Raw genomic sequence first — 16,563 nt, 5'->3', positions numbered from 1 at the left:
TATGTGGAATGTGGCGTTCTTTGGGTTACATTAAATGTAAGGAATTCTTGTGATAACACATGTGACGGTATCCTCTATCTCTACAAAGTCACCATTCCCTCTAGCATGGAATAATCGTGCGTGCTCATGCGTGCCAAGTCCTTTGGTTGAAGGGCGTCCGTTTACTATTGAGATTGGGGGTGGGGTGGGGGAAAGAGAAATTGTTTTGCATGCTTTAGATATTATACCCTGGCCGGTGTCAAAGGTCATCTGGATTGTTGCACCATCGGGCATCTCTTGTGTTTTATGTAACTCATTTTCAGAGTAAGAATATTTTTTTTGATATTTTCTTAATAGTATTATGAATGTTTTTTGCTGTTTTTCACTGATTCTGTGTTCTTCCACTCACCACAGAGTCGAGAGTTATGTGAAGAATTTACCGGAGAGGGGGAGGGGCAATTTATTCCCTGAAATAAGAATACGTTGAACAATATACAGTGGAATTCATAGATACGAAATTAATTGGTTCTGGCTTGAAATCTTCGTATCCTAAAACACATTTTACATGTAAACCGTTTAATTACGCCTGAAAGTATCTTGTACCTCTACAAGGCCACAATTCACCCATGTATGGAGTACTGTTGTCACATTTGGGCTGGAGCATCTGCTACTAGTCTCTCACTTCTGGATAGGGTTCAAAAGAGAGTCGCCAACCTAATAAGTTTCGAACTGTCAGCTAAGCTTCAGCCTTTCTCCCATCGACGAAATCTTGCATACTTCTGCCTGTTTTACAAGTATTTTAATCGTAGATGTTCTGATGAACTGCAAGCCCTTGTACCCCCTCAACGTAAATACCCCCGATAAAGCCGACAAGCAGCAAAATCCCACCCCTACACAGTAGAGATCCACAGATGCCAGAAAGTCTTTTACTCAAATAGTTTCTTCTCCAGAACTGTTAGACTTTGGAATTCCATTCCGGGTTCCTGCTTCCCCAACTGTACTGACTATAACCCTAACACCCTCTCTTGTCCGAGGGCCGGGCCGCATCCGTCGCTATCCTGGTTCACTGGAGCATACTTGTGACGTACTTCTGGCCGTGTTCGTCGCTCCCAGCTCACAGGACCATAGATGCAACCCAGCAGGGCTACATTCTTACTTGTCTAGTGGTGGACCCCTCAAGGGTGGCCAGACTCTCACTGGTCACTGGAAAATATCCTTCTGCTGCTCAGGGCACGCGAAATGTGCATGACCCTAAGTCCGTGTGGCAACATTGTCGATTTCGGCCGTCACTCTGGCTTCGTGCTGAATCCAGTCTATCTTTTTCATCATCTGGCGGGAGGGCCTACCTGAAATAAACTGCATCTTCATTCAGGCCCGCAATCGAGAAAACAAGGAAAAACTCTGGGACATTTTTTTTATATAACGAAACAAAATAATTATTCATAAATCGTTTTACACTTGTTTATAGTCGAGTTCTTTGATCCAAGCTTCATGATGCAGGTTGTATAACTTAAGTTCCTCTAATTAATTTCCCAGCTAAGAACAAGAGCTTTTCAACTTAGCTCTTGTGCGGGTTTCGCCCCCCCCCCCTGAGGCGGGGTGAGAGCGATGTAGACGTCTCGATGCCAGCCAGTAAAAAAAAAGGACCCTAACTCTAAAAAGCCAATCGTTTTTATCAAATCAGAAATTCCCCTTCCACCTTTCTGGAGTTATTCTTTCTTTTCTCTTAGAGCTTATCTCTACCAGACCTCAACCCCCCCCCCACCTGCACTGAGGCTTTTACTTATTACCAACTAGCGGGGGTACCCGGCGTTGCTCGAGTGTTTGTTTCCGGGACGGGGGGGGGAGTTTTAAAAAATGTTATGGTAGGTAAGTAGGAAGGATCAAACCTGGAGTCATGAGTAAAAGTAGGAAAATAAAGTGAAAAAAAAAAAAAATCTGCAACGTTAACAGTTCAGCCACCAAGAAAAGTCCATTCCAGTTGTTTAGGAAAAAAAAAACGGCTACGGTAGGTCGGCGCAAACGTGAAAATATAATGTGAATTGTCCAGCACGCTAACCACTACGCCACAGAGCACTGCAGCTTAGTTTAGTGATTTTAAATAACTTCACATGAAAGAACTACAAAGCCAAACCGGTGTTCTCTTCTCAACTGTTCCTTGTGAACGATCCCCAAACGGTGTTAAGTGGTGGCAGGGGGAGGAGGAATTTATTAGAGAGAAAATATTTTACCACTTCCATTGATCTTAACCGATTTTGGCCGTGACTTCTCAGCAGAAAAAGTATAGAAATCTAAGATTATCGAGGAATTTGAGAAATAATAAGCCTATAACACACCTCAGATATTGTTCTGCCGTTTGTGCATATTATATTTGCATGAAATATCTTGATTTTTAATCCTATTAAGGTCAAAATCCGGGAAAAAACGAGTTCATTTTATTTATATAGAGATTAGGCATGATTAGTCACCCCAGGTCGAACAATGCCTGGCGGCGACCCCTCACCCCAAGCTGTCTTTCATATCGCTCAACAGGGTTTTAAAAACAACCTTTTCGTTGTTAACAGATATATAACAGCAAATGAGATAAAACAAATTATTATTTGTTTTTTCTCTTTCTGACAAAATCCCATAGACATTTGTTTTGTCCCAATCAGACATTAACACCCTCCTCTTCTGCCCTCTCTTCCTCTATTTGAAAAACAAAACCATCTCTTTTGACATGTAGATGATTCCAAATCTGTCTCCCGTCTTCTCTTCCTCTATTTGAAAAGCAAGATCATCTGGTGTCGCCAGGGATCTCGTCATACTGACATGCAGAGTTCAAGTGTAATGTAAACAGACATCTTGCTACCCAACTCCCTACATAGTGTCCCTGCAATCATGTCTCAGATAGTAGTCCTCTACATGAAAGTGGCACAGTGCCTTGTTTAGGGTGAAAATGCAATAAAAAAAATCCGTTTCACGCAAAATGAAAACACTCATAAAATTTTATAATAAGGATAAAACCAAAACGAAATAAAAACCAAATAGTACCTAACCTTCACTTGCTATTTGTTTTTACTTTTCTTTGAAATCCAGATATAAAAAGTTTATTTAATAAAAGACGACTGAGAGATATGACATAATTCTTTAATTGTTATTTTCATTCGTCACTAGCGGGACCTGTGGAAATTCCACAAAAAAACTCATTCATATGTAATATATTGATGTTAGCATTCTGTAGATGTTTAGTGTAAATTGTAGCTTTTTTTTTGTTAAAACTGCAAAAATATTCATCTAAGCTAGCATGAACGTCCGACAAAGCCCGATCGTAAAGTATGTTTGAATATGATATTTTAATTCTTGCAGATTTCGTATATGTTATTATAGAGTTAATATTGTATCGATCTTTATATATTATAAAGTTGCGATTTAAAAAAAAGAAAAATATATGTATATATATATATATATATATATATATCCGTATGACTTGGGTGCATTAGCTTGAATCGAAACCGAAATAGAAACTTATGAATATATATATATATATATATATATATATAAACTTGAGTTCCTTCAGCCATAATGGAAACCGAAACTAAAACTTACGAAGAATTGTTAATAAAATTATTTATGAAAAAAATAGATTACTGGAGTGCTATCAGTTATAATCGAAACCAAAACCAAAACTTATGAAGAATTCTTGGTAAAATTATTTATGACAAGAAATGGCAGTACATAACAACTAAACGACCCGGATGTAAGCATGACACAGAAAATAACACAGACGCTATCATATTAATGTATAGATAAGACCACAACCTCAATCAAATATATGCGCATACAGGCAGAAGAAAAGAAAGATTCAAAGTGAAATGGATTATTTACTTTCTTACGTCTTATTTGCGATTTCTAAAAAAAAAAAAAAAATACAATGTGAAACGATAAAATAATAATAAACTAATCTGCAAAAAAAAAAAGAAAAAAAAAAAGAAAACAGCTGTGATTTCTAAGAAAAATAACAAACTCCTTCACCCCTTACGAAAATTTCAGAGGGTGTCCGATAAAAGTTAAAACAGAAAATCTGGCGCTTCTACACCATTGGGACGAAATTTCGGAAATCGTAAAACTGAATTTTACTTAAAAAAAAACAATGGTATCTACATGTTCCTCGTATTTTTAAGATGATTATATCCAAAAATTACGAAAATCGATAAGGTAGAAAATTATTAAAGAAAATGAAAGATAGAATTTGATGAAAATGATTGTAAGACACAAGAGAGTTCAAAAGGAAGGTAATTTTCCGTTTTGAATTAAACAAGATGGCGGCTATTTTTCACCTGCTAACATGATTAAAGTTGATGTTTTTTCTTTTTTTAAATCAGTAATATTCAAGTAATTCCAGCTGCATAATTTGGAAGCTAACATTGTAACTTATTAGAATTGACAAAAAAAAAAACAAAAAAACAACAACAAAAAACAAAACAAAAAACAGTTGAAACCATTGCTTTTTATCTGTGAAAGCTCGATATATCGACTACAAAATCTCGTCCCAATAGTGTAGAAGCGCCGAAAATCTTTCTTCAAACTCTATTCTTGAAACGTGGTAAAAATTGTAATGCGTAAATTAATTTTTCAATTGTTTAAAAATAATTTTAATTATGAGGAAGGGTAAGTAAAAAAATAAATAAATTCAAGTCCAAGGAAAAATGTTTCCCAGATAAAAACTAACACAAATATTTCCAGAAAATGGCTAAAAATCTTTTTAATCGAATAAAACTCCGATTTTAAAAAGATTTTCGAAGAATTAGGTGCATGGAAAATAGTCTTTCTGTCACTCATATCTTTTGTATCCAAATTGTTTTCATATAAGGGAGAAAAAATTTTCTTATCACCTTTCGTAAGCTAAAAATTTCGTAAACAGTCTTTCATATCGAGAGGTACGTACCAGTGGTACGTCGTACCACTGGTACGTACCACTGTACTAAAATAGATTTTGCATCTCTTAAAACTAGGAAGTTTTAGCAACTATACAATAATGTGGTTGAATGTTTACTGCAAAAGATATTGATAAATACAATCAGCAGTGGAGGACAGTAGCTTGTTGATGCCCTTAGAATGCCCGAGAGATAACTCCTTGTTTGTATGTCCCAAAAACTTAAGTATAAATCCTAGTACTAAGAAATATTTTGAGAAAGGGCGGTAATTTGAATATGATTGGATGACCCCCCCCCCCCGTCAACCGGCATCCACAGATAGTCAAGTTAGATTATATAGTCTGTTCTCTCTGTAACGATTTATCTGTTTCGCTCACGTATGCATAATCATGTTTGTTGTACTTCAACAAAGATGCGCGGTGTTAAATAAATATATACACTCTTGCTTGTTCTATTTGATAGCGGGGTAAAATTTTGACTTCTACGCTGGTTCACTACGTTATCAGCCAATTACATTACGTATTCACGTTAAAAAACGACCCTGGTGTCTAACTCTGTCCCGTGGGGAGGCATAGTAAATAGGTACATTAGTAATGTACCTATTTACTATGCCTCCCCACGCTATCAAATAGAACAAGCAAGAGTGTGTATATTTATTTAACACCGCGCATCTTTGTTGAAGTACAACAAACATGATTATACATACGTGAGCGAAACAGATAAATGTACTACATTACGTATTCACATCAAAGGTCACGTGTTATAGATGTCTGAAAATCTTACGACCGTGATAGGACAGTCGCGAATTTATCACCAAGGGAATATTACAAAGTTTTTGTTTGTTTTTTTAGCTGGGGGGGGGGGGGGAAGTGTAACATGTTTTGATACGAAAATCTTTTTTTTTGTCCAATAAAGTAATTATTATTATTTTTTTACACATCTAGAATACCACTTGTAAGGGAGCGAGATTTTCCTGACATTAAAAACTGAACTTCGTTTGTCGTAGTTCAAGTAAATAAAAACGTATAGTTTATTCAACTAATTATATTTCGAGGTTGTAAATACCATTTGTTTTTATAATATTCATGTATTATTCTTATATTCCGATGTTTACAAAAATTGTTTTTTTGATGTTTAATTGAGATGTACCTGAAGAAGACCGTATGTCAAATTAACCGAAATGCTTTGAGATTAATCTTCAAAATTAGTAGTTTTAATAAATACAAATCAATACAAATTATCAATCCACATTTTAAAAGAATGCGAAACAAAATATACGTCACACTGGGGTAGGGCTCTTATTGTTGTATAGTCAGCTTATCTGTTTACCGCTCACGTATGTATAATCATGTTTGTTGCACTTTTACGAAATACGTGCTGCGAAATAAATATATACACTTTAGTTTGTTCCAGCCCTGTGACAATCAAATACAGACACGGTTTCAAAGCAAAACTTTTACTTAATTTATAGCATGGGTGCCCGGCGTTGCCCGGATATTTAGGGGTGTATGTTGAGCAAAAAAAAAAAAAGAAAAAAAAAAAAAGCGATCAATTTTTTAAAACTTTGACCCCTTAACGTTTATTGTTTTGGGCTCAAATCAAGTTATTAAGTTAGATCCATGTCTAAGGAACCTATATCTAAAATTTCAAGTGTTTAGACCGAAAATTGTCGGAGGAGTTTGGTAGAGTTCTCAAAGGACAAATCGTTGAACTTTGACCCCTTGATCGACAAATCTTTAGCCGAAAACCGATCACATCGATTTTTCCAAATCTCAGTACCCTGTATATCAAATTTCGAGTCTGTAGACTAAACATTGACAGAATTATTGTGTAGGGAAATGTACACACACAGATACACAGACAGACAGACAGACACTTTCATTTTTATAGATATATTGATAGATTATTTTGTAGTGATGGGACAATCCAATCTATTTCCCGATTGCGATACAATTACCGATTCCGTACTAAATTCCCAATTCCGATTCTTTATAATTCTCTAAATATTTCATTGCATAAAGTTGTATTTTTCTCCGATTGCACACATGTTAAATGTGCAAATAGTTTCCTAAACGTAAAAATATACTTGTGGGAGACGATCTATCGATTTTAGCTGCACCAGTAGTTTAAAATCAATAAATATTTATTATTTTATCATTATTACCAGCAATGGAAGATTTAGTTTTTAAAAAAATCAAATAAAAAAAGACAATTAAAAGAATCGTTTTGGCATCGGAAAATAGGCATCAATTTTTTTCCGATTCTGATACCGATTCCGATACCCTCAAATATTCCAATTTTTCCGATTCCCGATTCCAATTAATCGTCCCAACACAATTATTTTGCCTACAGTGGTCGTCAGACGTATCGAGCAAGGGTGTTAAAAAAGTTAGATGGGGGGGGGGGGGTGACGAACTAACGATGTAACAATCGTGTGTCTCTCCTCGTCTCTCTTTCTCTGTTCTCTTTGTCCGTCGAACCTCTTGCTAATTCTTGACTAATTCTTTCTTTGTTCCATCAGAGGTCAGTATATGTGTACAAGTTCAACATGGTATTGTCTTTGTTCCTACTAACCTGAAATTTGTGTGTTTGTGTGTGTGTGTGTGTGTGTGTGTGTGTGTGTGTGTGTGTGTGTGTGTGTGTGTGTGTGCAGGATCTTCAAGTTTAGATTGTGCAAAGGGTAAAATAAAGTGTTTCAGATGCATGACCTTTGATTCACTGAGATCACGGCACGTGTGTAAAGTAAGAGTAGCTAATTTGACATGCACGGATGTTGAATACAGTGATTTGATCTCATAAAGTTGGGTTTAGAAGAAAGTATCAAAAACAAACCAATGTTTAAATAAATAAGTTTCTCAGATACTCACTGTTCTTTCTTCTTTTTAGCATCTGCAAGAGCATTGTCTTCGAGATAATACCAGTCGACTCTAGGATAGGCAACGGCTTCTTTATGTTGGTCAAATTCTTGATAGTTTAGCAGATCTAGAAAGGAGATTGAATAATAAAAAAAGATGATAATAGTAATCACCATCATGATGATGATCATCATCATAATAATTATGAACCGTATAGAAAGATGAGCATCATCCTCATCATCATAACAACGCCATTAATAATAATATTATTAATAATAATATAATGATAATATTAATAATAATAATAATAATAATAATAATAATATTAATAATAATAATAATATAATAATAATGATATTAATAATAATAATAATATTAATAATAATAATAATATTAATAATAATATTAATAATAATAATAATAATATTAATAATAATAATAATAATAATATAATAATAATATTTATGATAATAGTAATAATATAATGATATTAATAATAATAATAATATTAATAATAATAATAATAATAATAATAATATAATAATAATAATAATAATATTAATAATAATAATAATATTATTAATAATATTAATAATAATAATAATATTAATAATAATAATAATAATATTAATGATAACTAGCGGGACCTATGGAAATTCCACAGCTGACTCATTCATATGTACTACAGGTTGACCCCCCCCCCAAAAAAAAAACAAAAACAAAAGCTAAATGGAGACTATCTAGAACCTATGCTGTAGAATGGAGAAAAAAAGACCAAAGACCCTAGTGTTTTGATGTGATGATTTGAATATAATAAACTAGTTATGACAATAGTTTCATTTCATTCGGACAAAACACTAAGAAACGGGGCCTAATTAGAGTTGGGGCCCGTTTTTTTGGGGGGTCACCCTGTATATTGATGTTGGCATTCTGTACATGTTCAGCGTAAATGGAGACGCTCTGATATTATTGTAGCTATTTACAATGCCTCCCCACGGGACAGAGTTAGACACCAGGGTTGTTTTTTAATTTGGAGAAAAGGTACAAAAATAAAAAATTGTCTCAGTCGTGAAGGACTGTTCCTTCACCGAAAGAGAACAAGAAATGGAAGTGCAGCATCTGAAGAACAGATACTACACTTTGATCTTGGCCAAAAGGCCAATCGTTAAAACTGCAAAAGTATTTATCTAAGTTAGCAGAGATGCCCAGCATAGTCTGGTCGTACACTTAAATATGATATTTTAATTCTTGCAGATTTTGTATATATTATTATAGAGTTAATGCTCTATCGATTTTTATATATTATAAAGTTGCGATTAAAAAAAAAAAAAAAAGAAATATATATCTATATGACTTGGGTGCGTCAGCTTGAACCGAAACCAAAACTTATGCAAAAAAAAAAAAAATATATATATATATATATATATATATATATATATATATATATATATATATATATATGTGTCATCCACATACAGTACTGTTTCCCTATTTCACAGCTCATCAATGCGGCTAGACGAGCAACTACCTCAAGCCAGGATCAAAAATGACAGTTGGAGCTTCTAACCATTGTGCTATACGGCTGCTGCTATGCTGGCCATGAATTAACAATGTTTTGACATTGTCCAAAGTACCTAAGCTCTATTTGTTTACACAAAGAGCACCGCTTCATACGCTAATGGTAATTTGTATATCACTTCCCAAATGCTCAACCTAAGATATAACTTGAGTTCCTTCAGCCATAATAAAAACCGAAACCAAAACTTATGAAGAATTCTCTTTAACCCTTATCCTCGAGTTGCCTCTTGGCCTTGATAAGTGATGACTCCTATGTAAAAAAAAAAAAAAAAGAAAAATGATTTCAATGCATCTCTCTCGTTAGCATCCAAGCCAATGCCATGTCCATTATGACGTCATCTTAAACTTCTCAATCTTGATAAAGAAAACAAACAAAAAGAATTTTGTCCTCGTGCGGAGGAGAAACATAGGGACTTATTTTAGTTCTAATAAATATCACCAGATCCGGAAATGTTTCAAAAGATTAACAGTATTAAGAGAATAGTTGCACATGACCGAAACCAATACTGTGAGATTCTTCACAAATGAGCTCTCACGAACAGCTACACACATAAATAAACCTAATTTCCATATTGAGTTATACCAGAAATGAAAAACCTTACTTATATATTGATAGGAGTAGAAGAAATAGCGTTATGAGCTGAAGAACTCTGCACAGGAGTATCTTGCCTCTTTTTAAAGAGTATATATACTCTAACTAGCTTGAGTACCTGGCGTTGCTTGTGTGTTTGGAGGTGTGTGTTGAGCAAAAAAGAAAAACAAAATGGTAGCAACCAGGCAGGCAGGCTCGAACTTGTACTGCGAAAGAGGAAAAAAATGTAAAAAAAACAAAAACGTGACGTCTTTGCTGTTGCGTCCATCGCCAAACCAGAAGTGACGAAGGTTTAAATTAAAGCTAGTCAATCGAAAAGAGGGGATGACTTTCGAAAATATCTGCGAAGAAAGCGACCCATCCCTGTAGAAAAGTGCCAAATTGAGGGTGAAGGAATTAATGTTTTTGGCCAATTTTTCGATATTTGTCGTCCGAAGGATCGAGCTCCAAAACGATACTAATCTCATGAAAATCTGTCACCTCTGTCAAAAGTTTTAGGCAGACATACATACATACATACATACATACATTTAAACAGACAGGTGAGATTTATATATTCTAACTAGCGGGGGGTACCCGGCGTTGCCCGGGTGTTTGGAGATGTGTGTGTTAAAAAAAAAGTGTTGGTTGGGTAAAAGAAAAAAAAAAGTTTTAGTACGAAGGTATGTTTGAACCCCGAAGCCTTGGCGCGAAGGTGGAAAGGAAAGGGAAAAAAGCCAGACACCTAACCATCTCGGCCACGAGGGGAGAGGAACTGATAAGTGTGTTAAGTGAAGGGTTATAAAGCGAAATAAACAGGTGCAAGGGAGTGGCGTGATGTCTGACCTAGTTTTGTGCTGCAAGCCAGATCATTCGCTTTTCGAAGACGCGGCGAGTTGGTAAAAGTCGAGCAAATTAAATACACACTCGACTCCCGTTGTTAAGTCGTAGTTATTACGATTTAGATGCGATATAAAAAGTTTTAAGAAGGAGCAAGCCGACCGAGAATCACGGCGAAAAAAGCCTTTTGCAGACATACACAAAAAGCGAACATACATACATACACACATACATTTTCGCTTTTATATATATAGACTAGTGAGGGGTACCCGGCGTTGCCTGGGTGTTTGGAGGTGTGTGTGGAAACTCCGGGGGTGGGGGGTTAAAAAAATGTTTTGGTAGGTAAGTATGAGGATCGAACCTGAACCGTTGAGGCAAAGTTGTAAATTATAGTGTGAAAAAAAAAAGTGCGACGTTAACCATTGCCCCACTGCAAGATGCTAACGGAAACATGTTTGAATTTATTTAATTACTTGGATTTATCAGGTGCCCGTTTTAATGACTTAATGAGGTCAAGTTTGACTGCGGGATAGTATTTTCCCAAGATGTTATAGGAAAAAGACTAACCCACATGTGGCGAGCGACAAATGTTGAATATTTATATTCCCGAAATCGAGAAAATTAAATAGACAGGCGAGCTTCGTTGTTAACTCAGATATCACGATTTATATGTGATATAAAAAGTTTTAAAAAATTGTGAAGCGACCGACCGCTTCTCTGAAAAAAGCCTTTTGTAGACATACAGAAAAAGCGAACAAACATACATACATACATACATTTTTGCTTTTATATTTATAGATGGCAGGCTGATACTATATACTTAAGAAGTGCTTATACTCCTTCAGAACGTATGCTCCTACTGATGGACATGTTGAGAATAAACCTCATTGTGGATTATCAGGAAGTCAATGAATATGTTGACAGATGCACAGCCAATGCAGATGGCTCCTGCATGCAAAAGTGTAACAAATGCCATATTGGTTCTAAATAATTCCTTTATATTGAAAAATTACGATGATGTGCTGTTGATACTCATTTCTTATTACTTTGTTGTGCTCCCCACTCATTTACCTAAAATAGCGAAGGTTTTAACTCTACATAGCTAACTTCCTTGTCTGTAATTAAGCCAATCAACTACTATATTCGATGTCTATAAGGAAACAACAACCTGGAGGGGATGAGCCAACAGTATTAGCACATACATTATTATCATAATCCAGTAAAGGTTTGAACTCGGCATAGCTGACTTCTCAGTCTGCGATTAGGCCAATCACACACTCCTTTTTCTATGGCATACGAGAAAAAAGGGTACATACCTTGTTTCACAATGTATGTAGTACCAGTCAACCATTGGAGTATATATACTCCTATTTAAACGAAAGCAGGATACTCCTGTGCACGGTTCTTCAATTGGTAATGACAACCCAATTAAAATTTCAATTTGATTAATCACAAATGCTCGTCTGAGTTCCAATCTATGCCCCCCCCTCGCCAAACATAAAACACTCGTCTAGCTGAAAACACTATCAATAATTTCCCCCACTCTTTATCTGTGCCTAAACCTAAACGTAGATTCCATGAACAAAACTTCTTTTTTAGAACTGCACGCCTGTGGAACTCTCTTACGTTTGCCTGTTTTCCAGCTGACTAAGATTTGGTAGTCTTCAAGTCCAGCATAAACAAATTCTTGATGTAGTCCAATTCTTTAAGTAATCCAATTTACCAAATTTCCACTACTAAAGATTACTACGATATTATCCCATTGACTACTGTACACTCAATAATCTTTATCCTCAAGCGGTGACTCCTTGATAAAAAATTTTAAAAAATCACTGACCTCTTCGTCCGCCCTGTTTTGCCAGCCGAACATATTTCGAGTCTGTGTCTTTATAATAAGGTCTGTTTTGTCCGGGTGGCTTGCCATCCTGACAGCCATTAATTCCAGGTATTTGTGACATGAGTGGTTTTGATGTTGCTTTCTCACACTTGGATCTGTCGAAAGTCGAATGATAATACCAGGCTGAAAATAAACATGAAAAACAAAGTTGAATTATATCTATATATATAAAAGCGAAAATGTATGTGTGTATGTATGTACGCTTACTGCTGAATACCTATCGCCGTCACGTCAATCAAAAACGCGCACCTGTTTTTTTTTTTAACACTTTACTATTTTCCAACTGCGTGTCGTAAAGGCTTCGTTTTTTTTTTTTTTTTTTTACATTTTCGGGGTTTTTTCACATACCCTGAAAAACACCCGGGCAACGCCGGGTACCCCTCGCTAGTCTCACATAAAATTAAATCCTTCTTTCTATACCTTTTAGTGATGATGCATAACTACTTCAGAATCCTCGACCAGAAGAGATCTAATTCTGATAGAGGGTAGAATGGTTTAGCAGTGCTGTGGAGGCCTCTTGCATTTTATTTGTTTCACTTTAAAATGTTGTCGGAATCTTCTATGTATATAAAAGCGAAAATGTGTGTATGTATGTTTGTATGTGTGTTTGTGTGTCCGCTAAAAACTTTTGACAGACAGAACACAAATTCACAAACTCGGTATCATATTGAAGCTCCATCCTTTGCCAGAAAAATATCGAAAAATTGGCCAAAAACGTTAATTTTTTTCACCCTGAAATCGACAATTTTCGACAGGGAGGATCAACAAAAACCGTCCTCTCATGACGACGACCGGTTCTACGCATGCGTCAGATGACGTCATGACCTGATTTAGTTTAAATAGTTGAAGAACTGACTAAATTTCATGTACGTCGTGTTAGCTCAGTTGGTTAGCGCTTTGGTTCATTATCCAAACGTTTTGGGTTCGAATCGTGGTGTGAGATGTCTTTTTTTTTTTTGATTTTTTAAATTTAAATATTGAACCAGTGTTATTTAAGCCATTTTTCATGTAACGTTCGTTCTTCTGTTTTTTTTTCTTACTTCGCTTATTCTTAGGTTTCCATTAACACCCCCGACTGACCACACACACCCAAAAACACCCGGGTACCCACCGATTTTTAAAATTTTAATATCGAAACAGGCTTATTTAAGCCATTTTTCACGTGTTTTTTTAACGTTCGTCTTTCTGTTTTCTTTTTTGTTTTTTCGATTTTTACATTTAGCATCGTTCGTTTGCCTTACGTTAGTTTTTTTGTGTTTTTTTATGTTTCTTTCTGTTCTCTGATTAGAAGGATAGCAAGAACGGCATTATTTGAAATTCCGCAGAATAAGGACTTTGGAAATTGTTTTTGAGAGTATTCTGTCGAATAATAATTTAATTGTAAATTTTAATTTATAGTCTTAATTTCTTTTCTCGTATATATATATATATATATATATATATATATATATATATATATATATATATATATATATATATAACTACTTAATTTACTCACATAAAATTAATACACGAAAGTATAGATTAATGCGTAAACTTTAAGTATTTACTTCAAAGTGCTCAATACGTAGGTAGAGCTAGTTAGTAAGTTATAAAATATATATGGCGATTAAGCTACACTGAATATTCGGCGTTTCATCCACTCTAGGACTCCTCAGGCTTATGCGCGAATTCTGTGGTTGTTTATTGTTTTTATATGCTCCTCTTTTATTGAGATTTTAGTTAGCCAATCAGCTTTCTAGTATCCACCGCGCCCCTTCCTATCAGCCAATGAGCATGCATTTTATCAAACAAAGGATCTGTTTTAAAACTAGGTGAGTGGTTTTTTTTGTTATTGTTAGTTTATAAATAAATATATATATGTGCACATGCATATATGCACATGTATATACATATATACATACATATATGTGTGATCGTTTATGTATATTCATGTTTATTTAATTTATTTGTTTATTTTCTATTGTTTTTGTTAGTTTTAAAACTATTTTGTATCGCTATCCTAGAGTAAATTTTATTTTGTGAACACGGTTATTTGCTATTTCTCTTCTACAGTTTAATAGATGTTGGGGTTCTTTAAAGTAAAGGATAACAAATTTTTCATGAAGGCATAATCTACATGGGTCGTCTAGATGCCTACATGTGGTAGCTTGTCTTATTATTTTCCATTCGACTACCGGCGAATGTCCGCTTTCTTTGAGTTCCCAGTATTTATTTGCTAGTGTTGTTTTTATACGGTGTTTTTTATTGTTGAATGTACTTTTGTGGACATAGTATCGGGTTTTGAAATGTAACGCGATACTATGACCACAAAAGTACATTCAACAATAAAAAACACCTTATAAAAACAACATTAGCGAATAAATACTGGGAACTCAAAGAAAGCGGACATTCGCCGGTAGTCGAATGGAAAATAATAAGACAAGCTACCACGTGTAGGCATCTAGATGACCGATGTAGATTTATATATACCGATTCTTTAGATACCGATTTATATATTCCGATTTTTTAGATACCGATTCTTTATATACCGATTTATATGCCGATTCTTTAGATACAGATTTATATATACCGATTATTTAGATACCGACTTATATACCGGTTCTTTAGATACCGATTTTTATATAGCGATTCTTTATATACCGATTCTTTAGATAACGATTTATATACCGATTCTTTAGATACCGATTTAGATACCGTTTCTTTAGATACTGATTTATATATACCGATTATTTAGATACCGATTTATATACCGATTCTTTAGATACCGATTCTTTAGATACCGATTTATATACCGATTCTTTAGATACCGATTTTTTAGATACCGATTTATATATTCCGATTTATATACCGTTTCTTTAGATACTGATTTATAGATACCGATTTAGATACCGATTATTTAGATACCGATTTATATACCGATTCTTTAGATACCGATTTATATACCGATTCTTTAGATACCGATTTTTATATACCGATTCTTTAGATACCGATTTATATATCGATTCTTTAGATACCGATTTATATATACCGATTCTTTAGATACCGATTTATATACCAATTTTTTAGATACCGATTTTTATATACCGATTCTTTAGATACTGATTTATATATACCGATTCTTTATATACCGATTTTTATATACCGATTTATATACCGATTCTTTCGATACCGATTTATATACACCGATTCTTTAGATACCGATTTTTATACCGATTCTTTAGATACCGATTTATATATACCGATTCTTTAGATGCCGATTTTTATATACCGATTTTTGATACCGATTTTTATATACCGATTTTTGATACCGATTTAGATACCGATTCCTTAGATACCGACTTATATACCGATTCTTTAGATACCGATTTTTATATACCGATTCTTTAGATACCGATTTTTATATACCGATTTTTTAGATATCGATTTAGATACCGATTCTTTTATACCGATTCGTTAGATACCGATTTATATACCGATTCTTTAGATACCGATTTATATATACCGACTATTTAGATACCGATTTAGATACCGATTCTTTAGATAGCGATTTTTATATACCGATTTATATACCGATTCTTTAGATACCGATTTAGATACCGATTCTTTAGATTCCGATTTATATATACCGATTATTTAGATACTGATTTATATATACCGATTCTTTAGATACCGATTTTTTTAGATATCGATTTAGATACCGATTCTTTGATACCGATTTTAATATACCGATTCTTTAGATACCGATTTTTATATACCGATTCTATAGATACCGATTTATATACCGATTCTTTAGATATCGATTTATGTACCGATTCTTTAGGTACCGATTTTTATGTACCGATTCTTTAGATACCGATTTTTATATACCGATTCTTTAGATACCGATTTATATACCGATTCGTTAGATACCGATTTTTATATACC

The 16,563-nt window shown here is 34.4% G+C and overlaps 1 protein-coding gene across 5 annotated transcripts in view; it reads right to left on the bottom strand.

Moving 5' to 3' along the window:
• Positions 1-16,563, bottom strand: part of LOC145285862 (uncharacterized) — a 182,143-nt gene that overhangs the window by 13,819 nt on the left and 151,761 nt on the right. For all 5 annotated transcript variants that reach the window (XM_080134307.1, XM_080134303.1, XM_080134305.1 and 2 more), the window contains exons 2-3: positions 12,577-12,759; positions 7,763-7,877 (exon numbers count right to left, since the gene is read on the bottom strand). In XM_080134307.1, the coding sequence (XP_079990433.1) occupies positions 7,763-7,877; positions 12,577-12,697 (236 nt within the window). In that variant the 5' untranslated portion in view covers positions 12,698-12,759. The remainder of the gene's footprint in view (positions 1-7,762; positions 7,878-12,576; positions 12,760-16,563) is intronic.

Source organism: Euprymna scolopes, chromosome 10, assembly GCF_053919585.1.
Source record: "Euprymna scolopes isolate OS-2025 chromosome 10, ASM5391958v1, whole genome shotgun sequence".
NCBI lineage: Eukaryota > Metazoa > Mollusca > Cephalopoda > Sepiida > Sepiolidae > Euprymna > Euprymna scolopes.
The sequence above is the reverse complement of the archived record's forward strand: the minus strand, read 5'-3'. Positions and strand labels throughout refer to the sequence as shown.